General features: G+C 36.8%; 1 protein-coding gene across 3 annotated transcripts in view; it reads right to left on the bottom strand.

Annotated features, from left to right (window-relative positions):
• The window catches only part of LOC131041269 (uncharacterized), a 144257-nt gene that overhangs the window by 8313 nt on the left and 116680 nt on the right, over window positions 1-19264 (bottom strand). Inside the window, exons 3-6 of one of the 3 annotated variants that reach the window (XM_057974294.2) lie at window positions 4689-4830; window positions 4086-4217; window positions 3698-3925; window positions 764-1473 (exon numbers count right to left, since the gene is read on the bottom strand). In XM_057974294.2, the coding sequence (XP_057830277.1) occupies window positions 1291-1473; window positions 3698-3925; window positions 4086-4217; window positions 4689-4830 (685 nt within the window). In that variant the 3' untranslated portion in view covers window positions 764-1290. Of the gene's footprint in view, window positions 1-763; window positions 1474-3693; window positions 3926-4085; window positions 4218-4688; window positions 4831-19264 lie in introns of those variants that run through there. The other 2 variants (XM_057974296.2, XM_057974295.2) reach the window with 2 other exon arrangements.

The following is a 19264-nucleotide window of genomic DNA, read 5'->3' as shown; positions in this document are numbered from 1 at the left end:
CCCTGTTGGTGTGTTTTTAATGACACTATGCAACACAGAATAAAATACCAAAATATCTTATGCTCTCTTTAACAAAGACCTCTAAGATGCTGAACTATGTGATCAACTAAGACGTCAGGTCTTGACATGTAAATAAGCTCAATGCTTTGATGTGATATTGCTGGATAGACAAAGGAACTTACGTTTTGCTTGAACTCTGCTGGAACATGGATTCTAATTGACTTGAAAAAAGGGCAAAAGGATAAAGGTCTAAGAAAGACTATGCTACTCTAAGGTCAATGATGACGATGAATGTTGCTTGGATAGACAAATTCCCTCAAATCGAGCCTTGCTTCGCCGAGATGACTACAACTACACAAGACTGATGCAATCTTCTAAGGAAATGTAAGATTTTCACATTGCAAATACTTCACTCAAATACCCAATACTGGGGCAACTTGAACAAGTATCAACAATCGGAACTTAGCATAATAATGAGGTTCAAACTAACTCTACACTGTGACTTACAATCAGCAACCAACAAAAAGAATTCATCATAATATCTTCATAAGCATTTACCATAATCAATGAACTCTATCTAACTTTGAGAAGTAACAAGAAACCATGCAACATGAAGAAACAACACAAAGATTCACCATAACTTCAATGAAATCAAGTTATTTATTTCCACAAGCCTTGGCAATAATTTTTGGTTTCTATCTTCTACTCTACTTCTAACTCTTAATTGCTTATGCTATCTAATTACTAACTATTGTCTAGCCACTATTAACCTTTTACAAAAGAGAGGTCTGAGCCTTATATAGAGCTCTTTTTACATTTCAATGGCTCTGATTGATTCTCCAATCAATGGCCGAGATTTTACAATGAAACCCTAATAAGGGTTTTCTGCAACAAACTCCCTCTGGCCAATGAAATAATTACAATGATGTGGACACATGTCCTTTTTTGAATTCTAACCAATGAAAGTTGAGGTTAGGTACATAAAACAGTATTTGATAAATTGCCATGTGTCACTTGACCCTTATTTGAAAGAGTCAGATACAATGTATCTAGACATTTTAACTTTGGGCCCTTTGTTTGGTTGAATGATGATGGGGATGCCACCTTAGCTTGCCTGGTAGACTTGATTAAATTGTCTTGCTCCACTGAATCTTTCACCTTGGAGTACTAGCAATAATTCTTGGATTTTCGAAGGAAATTCAAGATTGTAAGACATCCTTTTGTCTTTGTTACTATCTTCCTCCAAGACTTGACATGTTGATCCTCCTCATTCACATTCATGATGTTGTCTTATTTGACTTGTCCCTTGAACTGATCCTTGAGATGAAAAATTGTTTGCCTCGATGAATTCCTCTTCCTGTCTTGAGCTTTCACTTTGATCTTGTGCATCTTACGTCCTTGTAGGGCTTTCATCTTCATCCATTTCCTTGCATGATCTTGCATGCTCCATACATCGCATTGCGTGCATCCAACCTGAAAAAGACACAGAATATTTAAACCTTGATAATGAATGAAACCTTAAGCAAAATGCAAGATAATTCACAAAACTTGCTTCTTAAAACCCTTCAAAAATGTAGAAATCGTCCTCTCAAAAAATTTTGGAAATGATGTTCCAGATCTGAAAACAGTTGAAAAGGTGAAGAGACACACTCAGATCTGCTTGCTCTGATTTATTCTTTCCAATAATGACCTACTTTGCTCCAGATCTGATTTTAGCAAAATTCGCTATTTCTTCTATTCTTGGGTCTGATTTTCATGGTCTGAATTCCTTATGCTAGCTGTGGTGAATCTCTTCTTCCTTTTTTGGTGCAAACTTGTTTATATTTCTCTTGGATGTGAATTTGTCTTAAGCAGATTCAAATTTGATTTGTGATGGAGCGCTTCCCTTCTTCATTATATATGTCTTCCATTCAATGATTGCACCTCTTCACTTCCATACATAGCCAACTTGCCTTGAAAAAACTTTTACGTGTTTGCAATTAAAATTTGATTTGTTTAGCACTTACTCATTAAGCCGACCTCCACTCCTTTCATGCGATTTTACCCGCAAATAATAATTCTTTGATGTGTATCGCTTTAGATTTTTGGAATTGTTATTGCAAGAGTGGGAATTCAATAAGTATAGGGACAGATCTTATTCCTGTGGAATTCGAACTATCATTAGTTCATTCCACCAAACGAAATGGTGGAAAATCGATTGGTATAGGGGCTATTTCGTCCCTATATTTATCTTTACTTTTGCCCTTGAGGAATTCGCACTATGAAAGATTGTATCACTTGTTTGGTCTTGAATACTTGTTGCTGATTGGTGGAAATTCAATCTGCATAGGGACAAATTTTGTCCCTAATTTTATCCCAACATTTGATGCAACCCCCCATAGGTAATTTGATTTTTAGCTCTAAGTGGAGAATCGGACCTCATGGGGATTAATTTGTCCTTATGAAATTCACTTTACCTTTGCAACCTTAAATCCACATGGGAAATTCGACTTCGTAGGAATTACTCTTATTCCACTTAACTTTTATTACCTCTTCACTTGGAAAATTTGCCCCCTCAGTGGATTTTTTCTCTTTTGCATTTCATTTTACCTTGCACTCTTAGGGAAAATATGATGGAATTGGTTTTACTTCACAAGGAATTTTCAAGGACAGAAACATTTTGCTCGCCTCTACTTGGGAAAATCAACCTCTAAGTGGATTTTTCTCTTTGGAAAGTTGACCTCCAAGTGGATTTGTCCACTTTGCCTCTAACTCAGGAAATTTGACCTCAAGTGGATTTTTCTCTTTTCTTTAGGCAGGGTTCATGCTTGGAACAAGAATTTCTACACTTCCTTGATGAATTTCTTTGCATGGTACCTTTCCACAGTTGTTACCTTTGATACTGGCATTTTCTAAAAATAGAAACTTCTCCAATTGACCAATCAGTGCTAAAGATGATACTTTCTAAAAATAGAAAAAGAAAAAACATGTCCGAAATCATCTCGAAAAGTGTCATTCTTCTCCATTAACCTATTTGAATTCTTCTCCATTAACCTATTTGAACACATATGTAGCATCAGAATATCCTTCCAACCATGCTGACACCAACCTGAGGACCAACACTAGCTGTGGTACTATGAGGGTGACCTATTCGTCCTTCCTAGTCAAGACATTGAAATATTGATTTGATGATATCTCTGAATTTGATGAAAAACCCCAAAAACTCAACACTTTGCACAAGCAAGAGACCAAAGACTAAAACTAAGACACCCTCTCACACGCAAAGGTTAAAACAAGGAAATTATTGCTAAGGCAATCTAAGCAAAACATCTACCTAAAAAGCAAAAAAGTGGGGGTCCCCATTTGCAATGGGGCAATGTGTGAAAACACCACGACAATCCCCATAGAAGTTCCTTGCAACATAGTCAACCAAAGCTCACATAAATTCATTTTAAATAAATTCCACTGAATTCCAAAAGCTAATTGAAGAGGAACCTGCCCAAGAGGCATTTTTGTGAGATAAGTATTTACATTAAGCTACAAATACCAATAACGATATGCCAGTGTTGAAATACTATGGGTGATAAGGATATCAAAAGCAATAAGACTGGTCTTAGAATAAATTAATGATGCTCACTTTTCTAATATTTATCCATATATGCTTGATAAAAAAAGCATAGTAACACTAAAGTTTAAAAACAGAAGAATGCCTACTTACTGTTGGAGAATACCCTTTCGGTGAGCTATCCAAAGCAGTAGTCCCTGCATCATCCTCCAGAATGCTGTGCCACCGTGCATGTTTTGTCTTATGATGTGTGCTTGATGTCTTCTCCTCTGTTTCTTGTTCATAAACTTCATCCATTTGTAGTCTGATTGAATGCACCGACCATCTAATACAGTAAGCTAGAGCAGGAGCCAAGAGCAGAAATAACAGAGTCCCTTTAACCTGAAACGAAATCATTAATCTTTTGCAACACAATTTGGCAATTACACTAGTATCCAAAACTGATGTGGCAATTATAATGATGGTTATGACTTCAATTTCTGAGAAATCTGAAAATTTGAAACTGTTTTATCCAAGGACCTCATATTGATCTCAAACTTACAAATCGTAGAGAGAGGGGAGACGATATAGTAGGTCCAGGCTGAGGAACTGATGTTGTTGCAACAGTTGAAGCTGGTAACATAATTTTATTCTTGGGTCTAATTTCATTCAAATCCATTGTAATTGTGGAAACCTGATACATATTGCAGCTGCTCATAAATATTAAAAGACATCAAACTCATGGCATACAATCTAAAGCAATGTGTTCAAAAAAGATGAAACATGGCAAAAATCCAACAACATTTTTTTACAGACGGATAGCATGTTGATGCCCAATAACAGATTATAAAGGAAATTTGATTTGATAGCAAATGAGACCAAAAGAAACTGAGAAGTAATTTCAATACTTCTCATTCCAGATTTTATATACCATTTACTTTTTCCTAATGCCACTATAAAGCTGTTTACAGAATTCATGTAATAGTAGAGAAATCCATGTACACTTTGTGCAAGGCCATTAGTTGGGATATAAGCTGAATGTCTGTACCCAATTCCATAGAGGACCACACATGAATAATCAAAGATAAACCCCTCATCAATTCAAGTTCACAGAAAATAAATGATCTATAACTGAAATATAAAATCAGATCCATTGCTGACTCACCCTTTTAGATATCTTATGATGAACAGGTACAACTAAAAGTTGACCAGATTCAATCATGTCAAAATTATCAATGTGATTCACTGAAGCGATTTCCTCTACTGATGTCTCATACTGCCTTGCAATGGATGTCAAAGTTTGACCCCTGACAAATGCAAAGTAAATCAGAAAAGTTTAAAATCAGTAACCATTGGCAAATATTATGTGTTCAAGTTATATAGCTTGTGGCAACACAGAGAGAGAATATACAATTAGCTATGATCTTATGTGGGTTGCTTATGATGCTTAGATTTAACACATATAAGGACTAAATAAATTTGACAGGGCCATAAAAAATGAATGTATTTCATTTTTCAAAATTCACCATTCAAATCTTGTGATCTAACTAAGGAATTATCATGAACAATATTCTATATTAAAAGAAAAATTATACACAAGCCAGGCACACATGATAATGATTTTAAAATACAAAAAAAACTCAAGAAAAAAAGGAAGAAACCCTGACTTCAACTGTTATCATTAATAAACATTTTGTGACAGCTTTGTTATGTTATTATTAATTGTCATCTTAGGCAGTATACATTGCATGGTAGTTATGAACAGTTAGACCAACAGTAGTTCCTTTAAGACAGCCATTGGTTCTATAAATAGAATTTCCAGAGTCAGTGTAAGGGTACTGATTTTTGACAGATCCTCGAACTAGCGAATATAATATGCACTTCTTACAAAATAAAAGGACTGTTCTTTAAAGTAATTTGAGTCCATGTCCAAAGTTGCACAAGCAAGGCCTTCCTATGCGAGACCAGGGGAGACAAAAGAGGAATCAATCCAAGATAAATGTCATGATGGAGAAAATAAGAGCCAAATTGATCACAGATGGGTGCAGCACTATCAAGGATGAGTGGGTGGGTGGGCATTAGACAGTGTCCACACATTAATATTATGGTCAAATGTAAAGAGAGATCTTACATCCTTAGAGCAACTGATCATTCAAGGAAACACAAGGATGCAAATTTTTAGTTTTCAGATCCTCAAAGATACCATTAAGGAAATCGAACTTGAAAATGAATATCTATTGGACCTGTTGCACACATGTCGTAAACAATGCACTCAAGGACGTCGATAAAATTGAGTGGATCAAACAAGTTGTAGTCAATGCAAGTGATGTGCAGATGTTTATCTGCAATTACCATTTGTATTATAATAATGTAATGTTTCTTTAATGGTCATCTTAGTTAGCTTAGGTAGTTTCTATTTCTGCCTTCTGTTTATGCTTGTTTCTTTTAGAAACATCATAATGTAATTGCCTATTTATGTAAACTTCGTTTTCATTATTGAATACACAATTACCATTACATGGTATCAGAGCGGGTCGATCGGGTTTTATAGAGTTTGGCGAATTTTTTAATAAAAATTCAAGCCACATAATTTTTTTCAAAAAACAATTTTTGATTTTTTCATATTTAAGTTTTTTGTTCGAGCTTTTGTGGTTTTCAACCTGTGGATTTTCGTGAAGGTTTTTTTTTGTTTGAAGGGAGCCCTCATGTGGCCCACACAATCTTTGTTGTGCAAATCCCATTGCAAAACACGGGTTTTTGGTCACAAGTCAAGTATTGCTTCCATTTTTAGCCCGTGCAACAAGGGTTTTTCTTGGTCAATGACCTGTGTTTTGATTTTTGGGTGTCGGTTTTCTTTGTCTGCAACCTGCAACGGCCCTTTTGTGTTCTTCTACAACCCGCAGCGGACGGCTTCTACAATTTTCTTCAGCCCACGCTTAGGATTTTGTGGGCTCGACAAAAAAAAAATTGTGGGTTTGCTCCTGTTTGCCTCTATTTGAGGGTTTCTCAACAAACTTGTGTTGGCTCTACGTTTTCTAGGTTTTTTTATTTTTTCCTAAAAAAATCGTGTTTGGGTTTTATAATTTTTCTCCTTAAAAAATTCTAGATGGGTTTTATAATTTTATTTTTCCACAAAAAATTATTCTAGGGTTTTATAATTTGTATTGTGGGTTTTGAATGATTTTTTCCACAAAAATCGTTTTGTACAAGGGTTTTGCTTGATTTTTCCTCAAAAATCATGATCATGCATTTTCGTTTTTTGACCAATTTTTTAATACAAAAAATCATGGGATCTTTCTCTACAAGAGGGTTTTCTGATTTTTTCCACAAAAAATCCTGACTATTATTTCAGTGTCTGGTTTAGATAGATTTTTCTCCTTAAAAATCGTGTCATGGATTTTCCGATTTTCTCCTCAAAAATCATTTCTAGGTTTTATAATTTTTTCTTGATAAAATTATTGTAAGATTTTATAATTTTTTCCTCAAAAAATTACTATTGGCTTTTTTAATTTTTATCCTAAAAAATCAAGCAGTTTTTCGTGGGTGATCTCAGCATCACATCAAGGGTTTCGGTTTTTGGGTCATAGTGGTCATCTGCAAAAGTTTGAACAAAATAGTGGCTGTTTTTCTGAAGCAGTTCAGGTTTGGCGACTTTCTCCTCAAAATCGTGGTTTCAGTTTGAGAAGTTGTTCTAGATATCCATGGCTTCAAAGAGGGAAAGTTTTGTTTCCAGCATCAGGTTGGTAGGATTTTGGTTATCTTGGTGATTTCTAGAAGTTTTGTAGCACCAAGGAGGGTATCAGCAGTAGACTCATGTCGCAGAGCGTTCTAAAGAGAAGGGGGCAGCCTTCTATGCAATCGTGACTAGAAGTGGATGGTATTCTATGCATCTGTGACCAAAAGACCTACAGATTGTCTTTTGTAGGGTACTTAGAACGATGACCATTAAGGGAGGGTATTAAGATTGTGTGATGTTTCTTTAATGGTTATCTTAGTTAGTTTAGGTAGTTTCTATTTTTGGCTTCTATTTACATTTGTTTCTTTTAGAAACATCGTAATGCAATTGCCTATATATGTAAACTCTGTTTTCATTATTGAATATACAATTACCATTACAATTTGTAACCATATGAATTTTTAGTTAAGTGTCAACTTTCAAGTTAAATGAAAGTCATTCCTCACTTAGTGAGTCATTGTTACATTCTTGATTATTATGGTTGTGAATGTTGTTCTTTCCAGGACTAATTAATGTCTTTGCATAGCCAACCAAAAGAGCTTTCCAATGCATCAAAAGAGATTACAAATGAAGCTTTGCTACGAAAGGTTTAAGGCATAAGTGTCCAAAAAGAGAAAAAACATCAAATAGTGGACATCTAGACCAGAGAAGTACACTAATAGACAGGATTCCAAAGTTTATGGAAAACATCAAAAAGTAGGCCTCGCAGTGCATAAGTGTGCACCAGATCAAAAAGCATCCCAAGTTGATAAAAAAAACACTAAAAAACGGGTGTCTAATGTGTTGAAGCATGCCATGACAAGCACCTATCAAGCATTCAAGTTTGACCACACAAAGCATTTATTTTCATCCTACAAGAATGCCATTTGCAAGGGAAGTCCAGTTCATTCAAAATAAAAGAGGGGACACCTTAAAGCCTTGGCACGCACCTCTAGAAAGAAAGCCTAAAAAATCTAAATCATCATAAGGTCACTCACACTCATGAAGTGTGCCTCAAGCTACTCTAACTAAAGAAGCAAAAATCTCCAAAAAATCTTGTCTTTTTAAAAAATCGTTGACTGCAATTTTCAACTTTTCTTTTTTTTTTTTTTGCATTGTTATCATATAAAAATCGCATTTAATTGCATCTGAAACCTTAATCAATCTCTCACCAACTTGTGAAACCCTTGAAACCTCTGAAATGGAAAAATGTTTTATGAATAGCACATTTGTTGCAATATTTTGAGGGCGCAACTATAAAAGGGGACATTCATAGAAAACACAACTAATTGCAAATTTGCAAGGAGTTGGAAAGCAATGCATTTGAGTCAAAGGTAGGCATAATTTTGTTGTAACACTGCTGCAAATACAGTCTGTAACTTCACACCATATAAATAGTATTTACACAAAATTCAACTGGTGCATACAAGTAGATGAATATATTTTTAAATGAAATTTTCAATGTGCGCATCATGAAGATCTTTTAATTTAAATTAACAAGATAAAAATGTTAACTCTATCTTATTTTGGTTGGACTTCCATCCAAAGAGAGTGTTTCAATGTTATGAAAGTGAATGGTATACACTCTGAGGTTATAACTTCACTCGCTGTTCATACTTCATATTTTGTGTCTATTTTCTGTCAAAATGCTGTCACACATGGCTTAGTTTTGTGTCTATTTCATACCTACATCGAATGGTAAATAAAATTTTCAATGTGCACATCACAAGGATCTTTCAATCAAACTAACAAGATAAAAAATGTAAAATTTATTTTATTTTGGTGAGGGTTCTATCCAAAGAGAGTATTTTACTGTTATGAATGTTCAAGCATAAGGTTTTTCCCATTTAATTTGAGCATGGGAGTCATGGCCATGACAACTTTCAGTCACAAACAGTGGAACTTTTTAAAGTGATACTTAAGATTTTTCTGAAACTTGTGTTGCAGGTTTGTGATTACAGTGACTTCATTTGGAGCTTCACTGTTCACCATTCTATTATCTGTAAAGTTATCTCAATTTCAATTAAAGAACAAGTTATGAACTATGTATGCTATAAATGTATATGAAGAATTATGTTGATGTCTAATAATTCTGATTTTATCTGCAGGTCTGAAGGAGAGAGATCATTTTATGTTTTCTATGTCTCCTCCAAATGACTTCAATTGGTATATATATTATTTAGGCAACCGGTCAATTGGTGTATTGACCGGTTATGCCTTTTAGGCATGACCGATCAATGCACCCATTGATCGGTGCCTTTGTAATTATACCATTAACACAAGTCTGTTTATCGGTTCAAAACCTCGATAGCATATTGTAATATAATATAATGATTGATCAAGATAATGAATCGGTTCATGTAAACACCGATGATTCAAAATGCACGATGTATGTAATCCAACCAGTGCAGTTGTTAACCACTGTTAATTCCAAATGAAGCGGTGTATGTATTAAGCCCGATAACAAATATGCCTGATGATTAAGCCTGATAACAGATGTGGATCGGTGCCAATAGTTATGCACCCGATAGCAAGTATGTATCGGCTAATAACCCGATAACTTATAGCATTTAATATGTTATCGGGTTAATACCCAATACATACTTGCTAAGCAATGTTTGTAAAACATGATAATCATATGCAATATAAGTTTAGACATGAAGCATGTAAATAACAGAACTAGGAAGGTTAGAAATATCTTATCTTGCATAAGCTACCATGCATTAACATTATCTATAATAATTTTCAGTAGGGGTTTCAAGAGATTTTAAGGAGGATTGTAGGATTTTAATTGAGTGTTGGGTGGCCATCGTACCAAGGCAAAGCAAAATCTATCATTGCCAGCTTCTTCAAAGTATCCTTGTTGAACACTTTTTCATCTGAAAAGGCATCGACAGCCTTTTCAAACTCTTCTTTTAGCTCATCTGTAGTGGCATCTCCAGTATTATCCTTCTTTTAAAGTTAATAGCCTATATCAGTGAATTCCTTGATGATGTATGTCTACATTTAGTTGCATTATCTCAACAGCTTGCTTTGTTCCTTAATATTCTGTTTGAGGAAAGTTTCTTCCCATTTTATACTCTCCCTCCACATTACACACCTGGTATCATTCACATGTTGAACAATTCCCTCGGTTGTAGCCTTGTCCATGCCCATGTCTACAATTTCCTTCAGCAATTGGTCTGTCTGTAGCCACATAGCCTCTTCTTGCTTTGTGTTGGCTATCTTTGCATTAACACCATTTCTCACCAAATCAGATTATCATAGACTTTTTTTTAGTCTTTCAATGAAAGGGGGCCCTTTGGCCTTCAAATCCTTTATCCACTCTCAAGTAGTTATGCCAAAGTAACTATCTGTTTGCAAGCATCTCCTTTCCAGCCATGGAGTTGAAATCAAAAGAGGAGCTTGCCTGATCAATAGGCTGGGGTGTGGGATTGACCAAAGACCTCAAGCAACTTATGAGTAATTCTACCATGTTCTTCAGCTCGTCCTTATCTTGCTTGTCTCTCTCGGTCCTTCTCACTAGTCTAGAGGCAATCACCTGAAAATTGTGGATATCTCCATCTCTGCTTGGAGGTCCCAAGTCCACTACAGTCATATTAAAGTCAGTTGTGGTAGCCTGACTAAGCTCTTTTTGCACTTATGGGTGTGCAATCTCCAGAAACAAGTTCTCATTATCATCTTCAATTAGCCTTGAGGTAGTGTTTAGCTTTTTAGGCTTAGGAGACCTTTGTAATAGCTGTCCCACAGTATTATCCTTTGGTAGACTAACTGGTACTGTTTTTCTCTTCTTGGACAATGTGTTTTCTAGTTATGAAGGTGAAGAGGTTACACCAATAGCTTGAGAAGATGAATAAGGAAATGAAAATTGAAGAGCCCTCTTTAATGGAGGGGTTCTCACATTTTGCAAATTAAATGGAAAAGTAGGAGGGGCTTTACCCTTTTAGGGAGTTTTGTCAAGCACATCAGAGAATAATCTTGTAATGGGATTAGAGGAGTCCACATCTATTTCCTATTCTTGTCCACTTTCTTTCTCCTTCCCCTTGTCATTCTCAGATTCTTTTTCTTTTTCTTTTTCAGCCTGCTCCTTTCTTCCTATGTTCTTGGGTGGGCCATCCCCACAAGTCTTTTTGGGAGTCTTCCTTTTCTCAGGTTGTTCATCTCTACCTCCACTTTCTCCTGGGACAACAATCTATTGGGTAGGAGCTGGCAAAATGCCTGATAAGAAGTCCCTACCTGACTGGCATTCGCTTCTCCTCCTATCTTTTGTCCTCCTTTGATGTACACCTTAGAGGTTTCTAATTTCTTCTTGGCTAACCAAATTTGTGTTCTTTTCAATACCACACTAGTCCTTGACTGAATATTTTTATGCTTTTTAAGACTCCAATCAATTGGAATTATTGGCTGCATCTGAATGTGAGAAGTGTAGATGGGGTCAATCAAATCAAATTCATCATCTTCTACTACGTCACTATCCCACCCCAATTTATATGTTACACTTACAATCTGCTTTAAGGTCATTCTCATCCAACTTCTCTTTCTCACCTCATAGTAATCTGAGCAATCTGCCCAATAATCTTCAATATGTGTAATATGAGGGAATGAAAGGCCAAGCTGTGAATTGTTTTTTACAAAATCCTTGTTGTCAAAAGGAAATCTCATGTTACATGTGGAGATGGTATATTTAACAAGGTCCCTCTCAATGTTGAGGGCATCTGACTAAGATTTACATGACTAATACCGAAGTCCAATGGGAAATGGTATCCTAGCCTTTTTCCATTCTGCACATCTCTTATAGACTTCTGAAACTCGCCTACATATCTCAATCAGAATGAACTTATCCTCTACATACTTGACCAACTTATAAGGTAGCCCATCAAAACCTCCTACTCTAATGTAGGTAAACCTTTGGAACTTAATAAAGAGGCTACAATATTGATTTATCAATTGAATAGCCTCATGAGAAATCCTTTGGCCCAATCCCCTTGTAGCTCCCTAACCAACCTCATGGTGAACACATCATTCACCCTTCTGAACTTAGAGTAACTTTTCTCCAATTGCAAATCAGGATAGTAGTTATACATTTGAATTTGGTCATCAAAATCTTCAACATGTTTGAGTCCTCACCATGGTCTTGTGCAAGCCAAGGCATAGAAGAGGTAAGAAGACATAAAAGGATTTATTGAAGGCAAAGTGTGAATCATACAGTGTAATACATAGTTTAAAAACTCATGGACTTGCCACGGACTCGTGAGTCCAGTGGCGCCACGAGTCAACTCGGGAGGCGAGTCTTGGCGAGTCTTTTTGAAAGACTCGCAAATCTTTTGCTTGGACTCACGAGTCTTTTCACTAGACTCGTGCAACCCAGAAAACACGTCAAAAAATTATCTAAATCTTTTTTTTCAAGTCAATCTCATTCCCTTCATCAGAATATATACATGAAATATAACATTTAAGTATAAGAAAGGAAAATATACTTTAAGTTATATTTCATGTATATATTGGCAGGATGTTTGAGAGTGGTTTCAGATCTCTAGGAATTATAATGCAAATTCTAGGTTTTAGAAGATCTTTTAAATTTTCAGACTTAGTCAAATTTCAGTAATCAGTAGGCTCCAATTAGCATTCTCTCACCCTCTCTATCTCACTCACTTTATCTGCCCCGAATTTTAGACCTATCTATCTCCCTATCACTCTTCCTCTATCCCCTCTCTCTACCACTCTCTATCTCAGTCTCTCCTCTCTCCCCCAAGATCTGGACCTATCATTATATGTAATTTTGTAAACATTTATAAACTTATGCTTCTATTATACATTTTAAAGTTTGAAACTATGAGTATGAATGATGAAATTTCAAATATTGTGTTTGGAGATCATATGACATGTGTAATGTTTCAATTATGGCTCTTATGTTCTCTAAATGCATTAATTTCTTTATGTTTTTTTTGTAAAACTACGGTTTGTTTTTTTTTGCCAAGTCCGTGGCGAGTCTGAGTTTTAAAACTTTGGTGTAATCTATCACCGATTAAACTGGCCTAATCTAAATATCGTTGTCCTGCAAAAATTATTTGCACAAAGAAATCATCCACTGTTCAAAATCATGGACATTAATGTTGTCTCTCACCCTATGCAATAGCATGATGATGTCTACAATTTCACCTTTGAAAAGAGATTTATGCAGGTTTTTGGGCACCTAAGACTTGCGTTTCTTAGTGTTGTGACGTTTTCACACATCGCCCCATTGCAAATAGGGACCCTTGCTTTTTTGCTTTTTAGGGTTTGTTTTTGGGTCTTTTAGGGTTTTGTTAGTTAGCCTTTGCATTTTGAGTGTCACCTAGGTGATCAATAGGATAGCAAGTCCGGCTTGAGTGAGGTCCTGATCCTGAAATTTGGCTAAGTCTGGAATGCCCTGATCCTGAAATTTGACTAAGTCTGGAAACTGAAAAACCTCCAAAAACTAGATTTTGCAATATAACTCCTGGAGGTCTGAAACCACTCTCAAACATCCTGAAAGTATATATGGAATATAACTTAAAGTATATAATTAAATGTTATATTCCATAAAAGTTATCCTGATAGAGAGTTCGAAAAGTCAAATTTCGCTCCCGTCCTTCACTGAGGATCCAGAGCGAATTTCGCTCCTGTCCCTCCCAGGAGGACCAAGGCGAAGCGCTCCTGTCCCTCACCAAGGGTCCAGAGCGATAATACTTATTTGAGCCATTCCTGACCTTGTTTGGACGAATTGAGGCATCAAAGGCATGGTGAAGGACGAAATGAGCATGATAGAGCATCCAGACTTGATCAAAAACAATGAAATGATGAAGTTTTTGCCTAGAAGGTCAAATTCGCTCCTGTCCCTCACTGAAGGACCAGAGCGATTTTATTCATATGCACATTTTTAGACCTTGTTTGGACATTAACTTTTATTCATAGCATGAATCAGGATGATATCTTCCCTAGCAAAGACATTTCGTGGTGAAAAGTGAAGCATTTGGGCCTGGAGAGCAAAATTCGCTCCTGTCCCTCACTAAAGGACCGGAGCTTGAAATTCAAAATTGCCTTGTCCTTGCAGGATTTTAACAACTTGACGATTTGAAGAGGTCCAAGGAAGTGCATTTTACCATTTGAATATAATTTGAAGACAAACATGAAGAAAGTGGACCAAATTGCAAAAATCGCTCCTGTCCCTCAGTCAAGGACCAGGGCGAAAACCATTGTAGCTTCCGTCCCTCTCCCAGGGACCAGAGCGAAATTTCTTATAAGGCAAAATTCAGGCAAAGATCAAGCAAGTTTAGGGTTTGAGGCAAGCAAAGACGGGGTTACGGATTCGTTGAAGACAAAATTGAAGATTGCAAGACACCAAATGAGACCTATATTGGCCTGGGCGCTCCTGTCCCTCACCAAGGGTCCAAAGCGATTTTTGTCTTAGATGAATTTCTTGCCAAGTTCGAATGATTTCCAAGCCAAAGATGAATAAGATGGGGCACAACAAAACCGTTGAAGATAATTTTTGAGGGTGGCAAAGTGTAGTTGAGCTTGAAAGTACAAATTCGCTCCTGTCCCTCAGCCAGGGACCAGGGCGATATCTTAGTTATCTTGCCTTCATCCCAAGTTTTAGACCACTCCAAGTCCGGATACGTGGAGGCAAGGACATTTTTTGAGGTATCTCGATGGTAAACAAAGTCACAAAGACCGCCAAATTGAAGGATTTGCACCAAATATCCCAGTTCGCTCCTGTCCCTCAGGCAGGGACCAGAGCGAAATCTTCATAAGGGCCTAGATTTTGAAGGTTTAACAAGTATCAAGTGTCCAAGGGGATCAAAGGGACCTCATTCTACATTATGAAAGTAATTACAAGTTGATGGAAGCAAGCATGAGCCCAGGACATTGAAGTTCGCTCCTGTCCCTCAGGCAGGGACCAGAGCGATATTCACCATAATTGCCAATTCATGCAAAAATCATGCCAAGTCAGGATTATACGAAGTTGCAAAGTATCAAAGGTGTCTTAAGAAAACGATATGTAAAGGTTTCAAACGTCAAAGGGTCATCAATTGAACCAAGGGACCTATATCGCTCCTGTCCCTCAGTCAGGGACCAGGGTGATTTGCACAAGATCATTCACTTTTTTTCAAAATCATGACGAGGCAAGGTCGCACAGGATCAAGATCGTTGTTTGGAAGGCAATGAACGAGGAGTTAAAATCAAGAACGAAGAATTTCAAGTAAGAACATAGGGATCGCTCCTGTCCCTCTCCAAGGGACCAGAGCGATATCACCTCAAGAGGTACTCATTTGCAAGGTCAAGTCACCCAAGTTTGAAATTCCTAGCAAAAATGCCAATTCCAACGTAAGGATGGAGATTTTAAACGTCAAAAGTGCAAGAATCAAGACCAAATTGAAATTTCGCTCCTGTCCCTCAGTCAGGGACCAGGGCGATGAGGTTTGCACTTTTCCATTTTCAAATTTTGGGCGCTCAAACATTTTTGAATTTATTTAAATGCTAAAAATCGATAAGGTTTAAAAAATTCAATTAAAATAGCATTTAAAATTAGCGCATGGGCCTTTATTAATTAATTTTTGCCTTTTAAAAATCAAGTTTGTTTAAAATTATAGGCATTAAATTAATTAATTATAAATAAAAATGGGGCGCTTGATTTAAAATTTGTTTCATTTTACAAGGGTCGGCCTTTAAGTTTATTTTAAATTTGCCTTATTCACCAAAGTCGGCCTAGGGTCAATATGAAGGTGAGCGCCTATAAAGGAGTAGTTTATTTCATTTTCACATCATCATTTATCATCTTTTCGTATGCGATTCGGAGTATACAAAGGAAGTGCGAAATTATCATTCAAGAGGAGGTGCGAATTGTGTTCAAGGTGCGAGTCTTATCAATAGGAAGGCACAAGCATTATCAAAGGAGTTCGAGTTTCAAGTTAGGCGAACTTGCCAAGGACATTGAAGAACACATCAAAGACTCCAAGGGTGGCGAATTGATAAAGAGGACATTCCTTATCCTTGAAGATCACGTTGAAGGCTTCTAACGTTAATTTTGCCTAGGCAAATTCCTCATTTTGCATTCTAGTGTTAGCTCTCAGGAGAGGTATGGCGATATGGATTTATTGTTTTGATTTTGAACGTTGATCGTCATAGCTTAAATTTTGAATTTTGAAATTTTGAATTCTAATAGCTCAATCGTCGTTTAGGAAATGATAACTCAAGGACTTATTATGAAGTTTCCTAAATTTAATCTCTAATCTAGTTATTCATTGCAAAATCATGTTGCTAATTTTGAAATGTTGTGTAGGCATCAAATGGAGATCTCATCAAGGAAAATCAAGCCGGATCAAGGACGGTCTTCGCCGGGACGATCAAGCCAGGACAGGGGCGACCTCTTTCAATCCAGCGTTCCAAGGCGAGGTACATCATCATCCTACACATCAAGGACACATGGAGTTAGGACAAGGGCTCGTTGAAGAAGCAAATAATTTTAGAAGAGTTAATCAAAGATAACTTCTCAACGCTACCAAATTGAGTATCAACCAAGTGTCAGATGAGGTGGCATCCTAGTCATCACGTCTCCAATCAGTGAGGTCCACCTCAGCATGTCCAGATTCAATGTACTTAACTCATGGAAGGTGGCACAAACTCCGATGTACCTACCCCGGCTATCCATTGGTCGATTTTTCTAGAGGGGACATGTGTCCAAGCAATACAATTTTATCATTGGTCAAGCATTAAATGTTATGTAATGGTTGTAACAAACCCTAATTAGGGTTTTCATTGTAAAATCTTGGCCATTGATCTCGAATGGATCTAAGCCATTGAATTGTATTGAGGGCACTATATAAGCCCTGGCATTTCATTTTGTAAAGGCTAATTTAGCAATAATTAGAGAGAGAGTTGTAAATAATAGAAAGCAGTTAGTAGATAGAGAGTAGTTAGAAATTGATAGAATAGTAATTAGAGTAGAATAGGAGGACAAGGCAAGAAATTGTTGCCATTGATTGTAAACAAACTCCATTTTCATTGAAGTAATGGTGAAGTGTGTCGTTTCTTGCAATTTGCATGGTTTCTTGTTGAGTCTTCAATCCTAGATGGTAGATGATTAGATGAATGGAGGAAATGCGATTGATTAATGGTGGAATTCGTATATCCATACTACTAGCAGTTTGTTGATTGCAGACTTGCCTTGTGTAGTCAACTGGAATCATTCAGCTTAAGCTCAATTTCAATTTGTCGCTTCTTCATTGATATGCATCAACTTGATGGTGTCTATGCCTGCGGTGATAATTTGAACATCATAAAGCTTCCCTTAGAAGATCGCACTAGCCTTGTGGAGATGGTCCATTGATGTCAAAACAAGACCTAGTTAGAGTTTCATCAAAAATCAAATCATTGCTCCTACATTCTTAGTATTAGGATTAGATCTTCTCTTCGCCCTCATCCTTTTTCCATTTTTTCAAATCTAAGCCAGTAAGAGCCTGTGTTCCAGCAAAGCAGATCGGAAGTTCAATCATCAAATGTAAGTCCCCTTGTGATTCCAGCAAATCACATCATACCACTGGAGTTTATCCACACGTAGAGACCCTACTAACCAGAACATTGGAGTCATCCTAACTGATCCTTCATGCGAATCTTCAGCAGTTAGAGACTTTATTCAAGAGAGGATAAGATGCCTTTAGGTATTTTATTCTGTGTATGATGGTGTACAAAATACATGTCAACACTTAGGCAGTGCAAACCACACTCTGGCAATTATATCCCTATAATATCCTTTCTTTTCACTAAAATGTCCCTATGAAGTAGTGAAATCAAAATCAGTATACTTCGCTTTTTTGGGCAATCTGAAGCACCCACTGATAGTAGCCCTTTCTAGAGTTATGAGCAATTTTTCATCACTAGTCCCAATTTCTCTAGTGTTTGGGTTATAGTGGTTGATGCATTCTAGCACTAAGTTAGTGTATTGCACAACAACCAAAAAAGAAGCCACTTCAAGCAAACCACTCTCTGCAAGCCTCTGAATGATTGGATGACGGTTTAAACTATTTACCCTTTCCTAGAATTCCCCTAGATTGATATGCCCTAGCCATGTATCTCCTATTTTTGGCAATGTAGCATCTAGGCTGGACAGATGCTTGTAGCCTAAGTATTTGTATTTCATTTTTACAGATTCTAACTCAAATTTGTACCCTTGAAATTTGGATAAATCTTGACAGAGTGCCCCCTAAGGTACTCAATTTTGGCTATGAGAATTTTAAGAGAATTACTCGATATGAGTAATAGAGACTACTATTTGAGTATCAAGGACGTGCACTTACCAATTGGGATGTTTCTAAAACAGCTCTATGAAGAGATTTTGCTTTGGTTGCCACAAAACTCCTTGCTTCAATTCCACTTCTTGCATTCTCCAAACCCACGATATTTGTTTGCACATGCTTAAAATGACTCAAATTGGGTGCTTTTCCTTTCTTATACCTTTTGCATTTAGTCCACCGACCTCAACTCTAACAACAATTAATGCAGGTAATCATTCATCGGCGCCAACTTTCAAATCTACCCTTTAGAAAAGGGAGTCAAGACTCATCTAGGTTCTTGATGCCTTGCCGAAGTCCGACAGAGGTTTTGAAACCACAGTCACTCTTTGCTTTGTTCTTTTCTTTTGTTTATTTTCTTCCTTTGCTTTCGAAAACCTTTGGAGAATTGAAGGTTGTGAGTTATGCATCGGCCGCCAACATGGTTATGGGAAACCTTGTCCACGTCTGAAAGAGTTGTCATAGCTCACAAAGACTTCGTTGATCTTGAGAAAAACTTGCCTTTGTCTTCCTTTCAGCTAAATCATAGAGGTTCTTAGTTCGTTTCCAGAACCCAAGAAGGTTGTGGGAACCTTGTTGACTCCCGACAATGATTTTGAAAACAAGTGAATGGGCCGCCTTGTGAAGAACACTAGTGTCCTTTTGGAGCCTTTGGAGCCTTTGTCCTTGAAGAAAAACTTTCGGAAAGTCAACAAGTTGTGGAAAACTTAGCGTCTC

The sequence above is a fragment of the Cryptomeria japonica genome, chromosome 6, assembly GCF_030272615.1.
Source record: "Cryptomeria japonica chromosome 6, Sugi_1.0, whole genome shotgun sequence".
In the NCBI taxonomy this organism is placed as follows: domain Eukaryota; kingdom Viridiplantae; phylum Streptophyta; class Pinopsida; order Cupressales; family Cupressaceae; genus Cryptomeria; species Cryptomeria japonica.
Note: the sequence above shows the minus strand (reverse complement) of the source record. Positions and strands in the feature narration are given on the sequence as shown.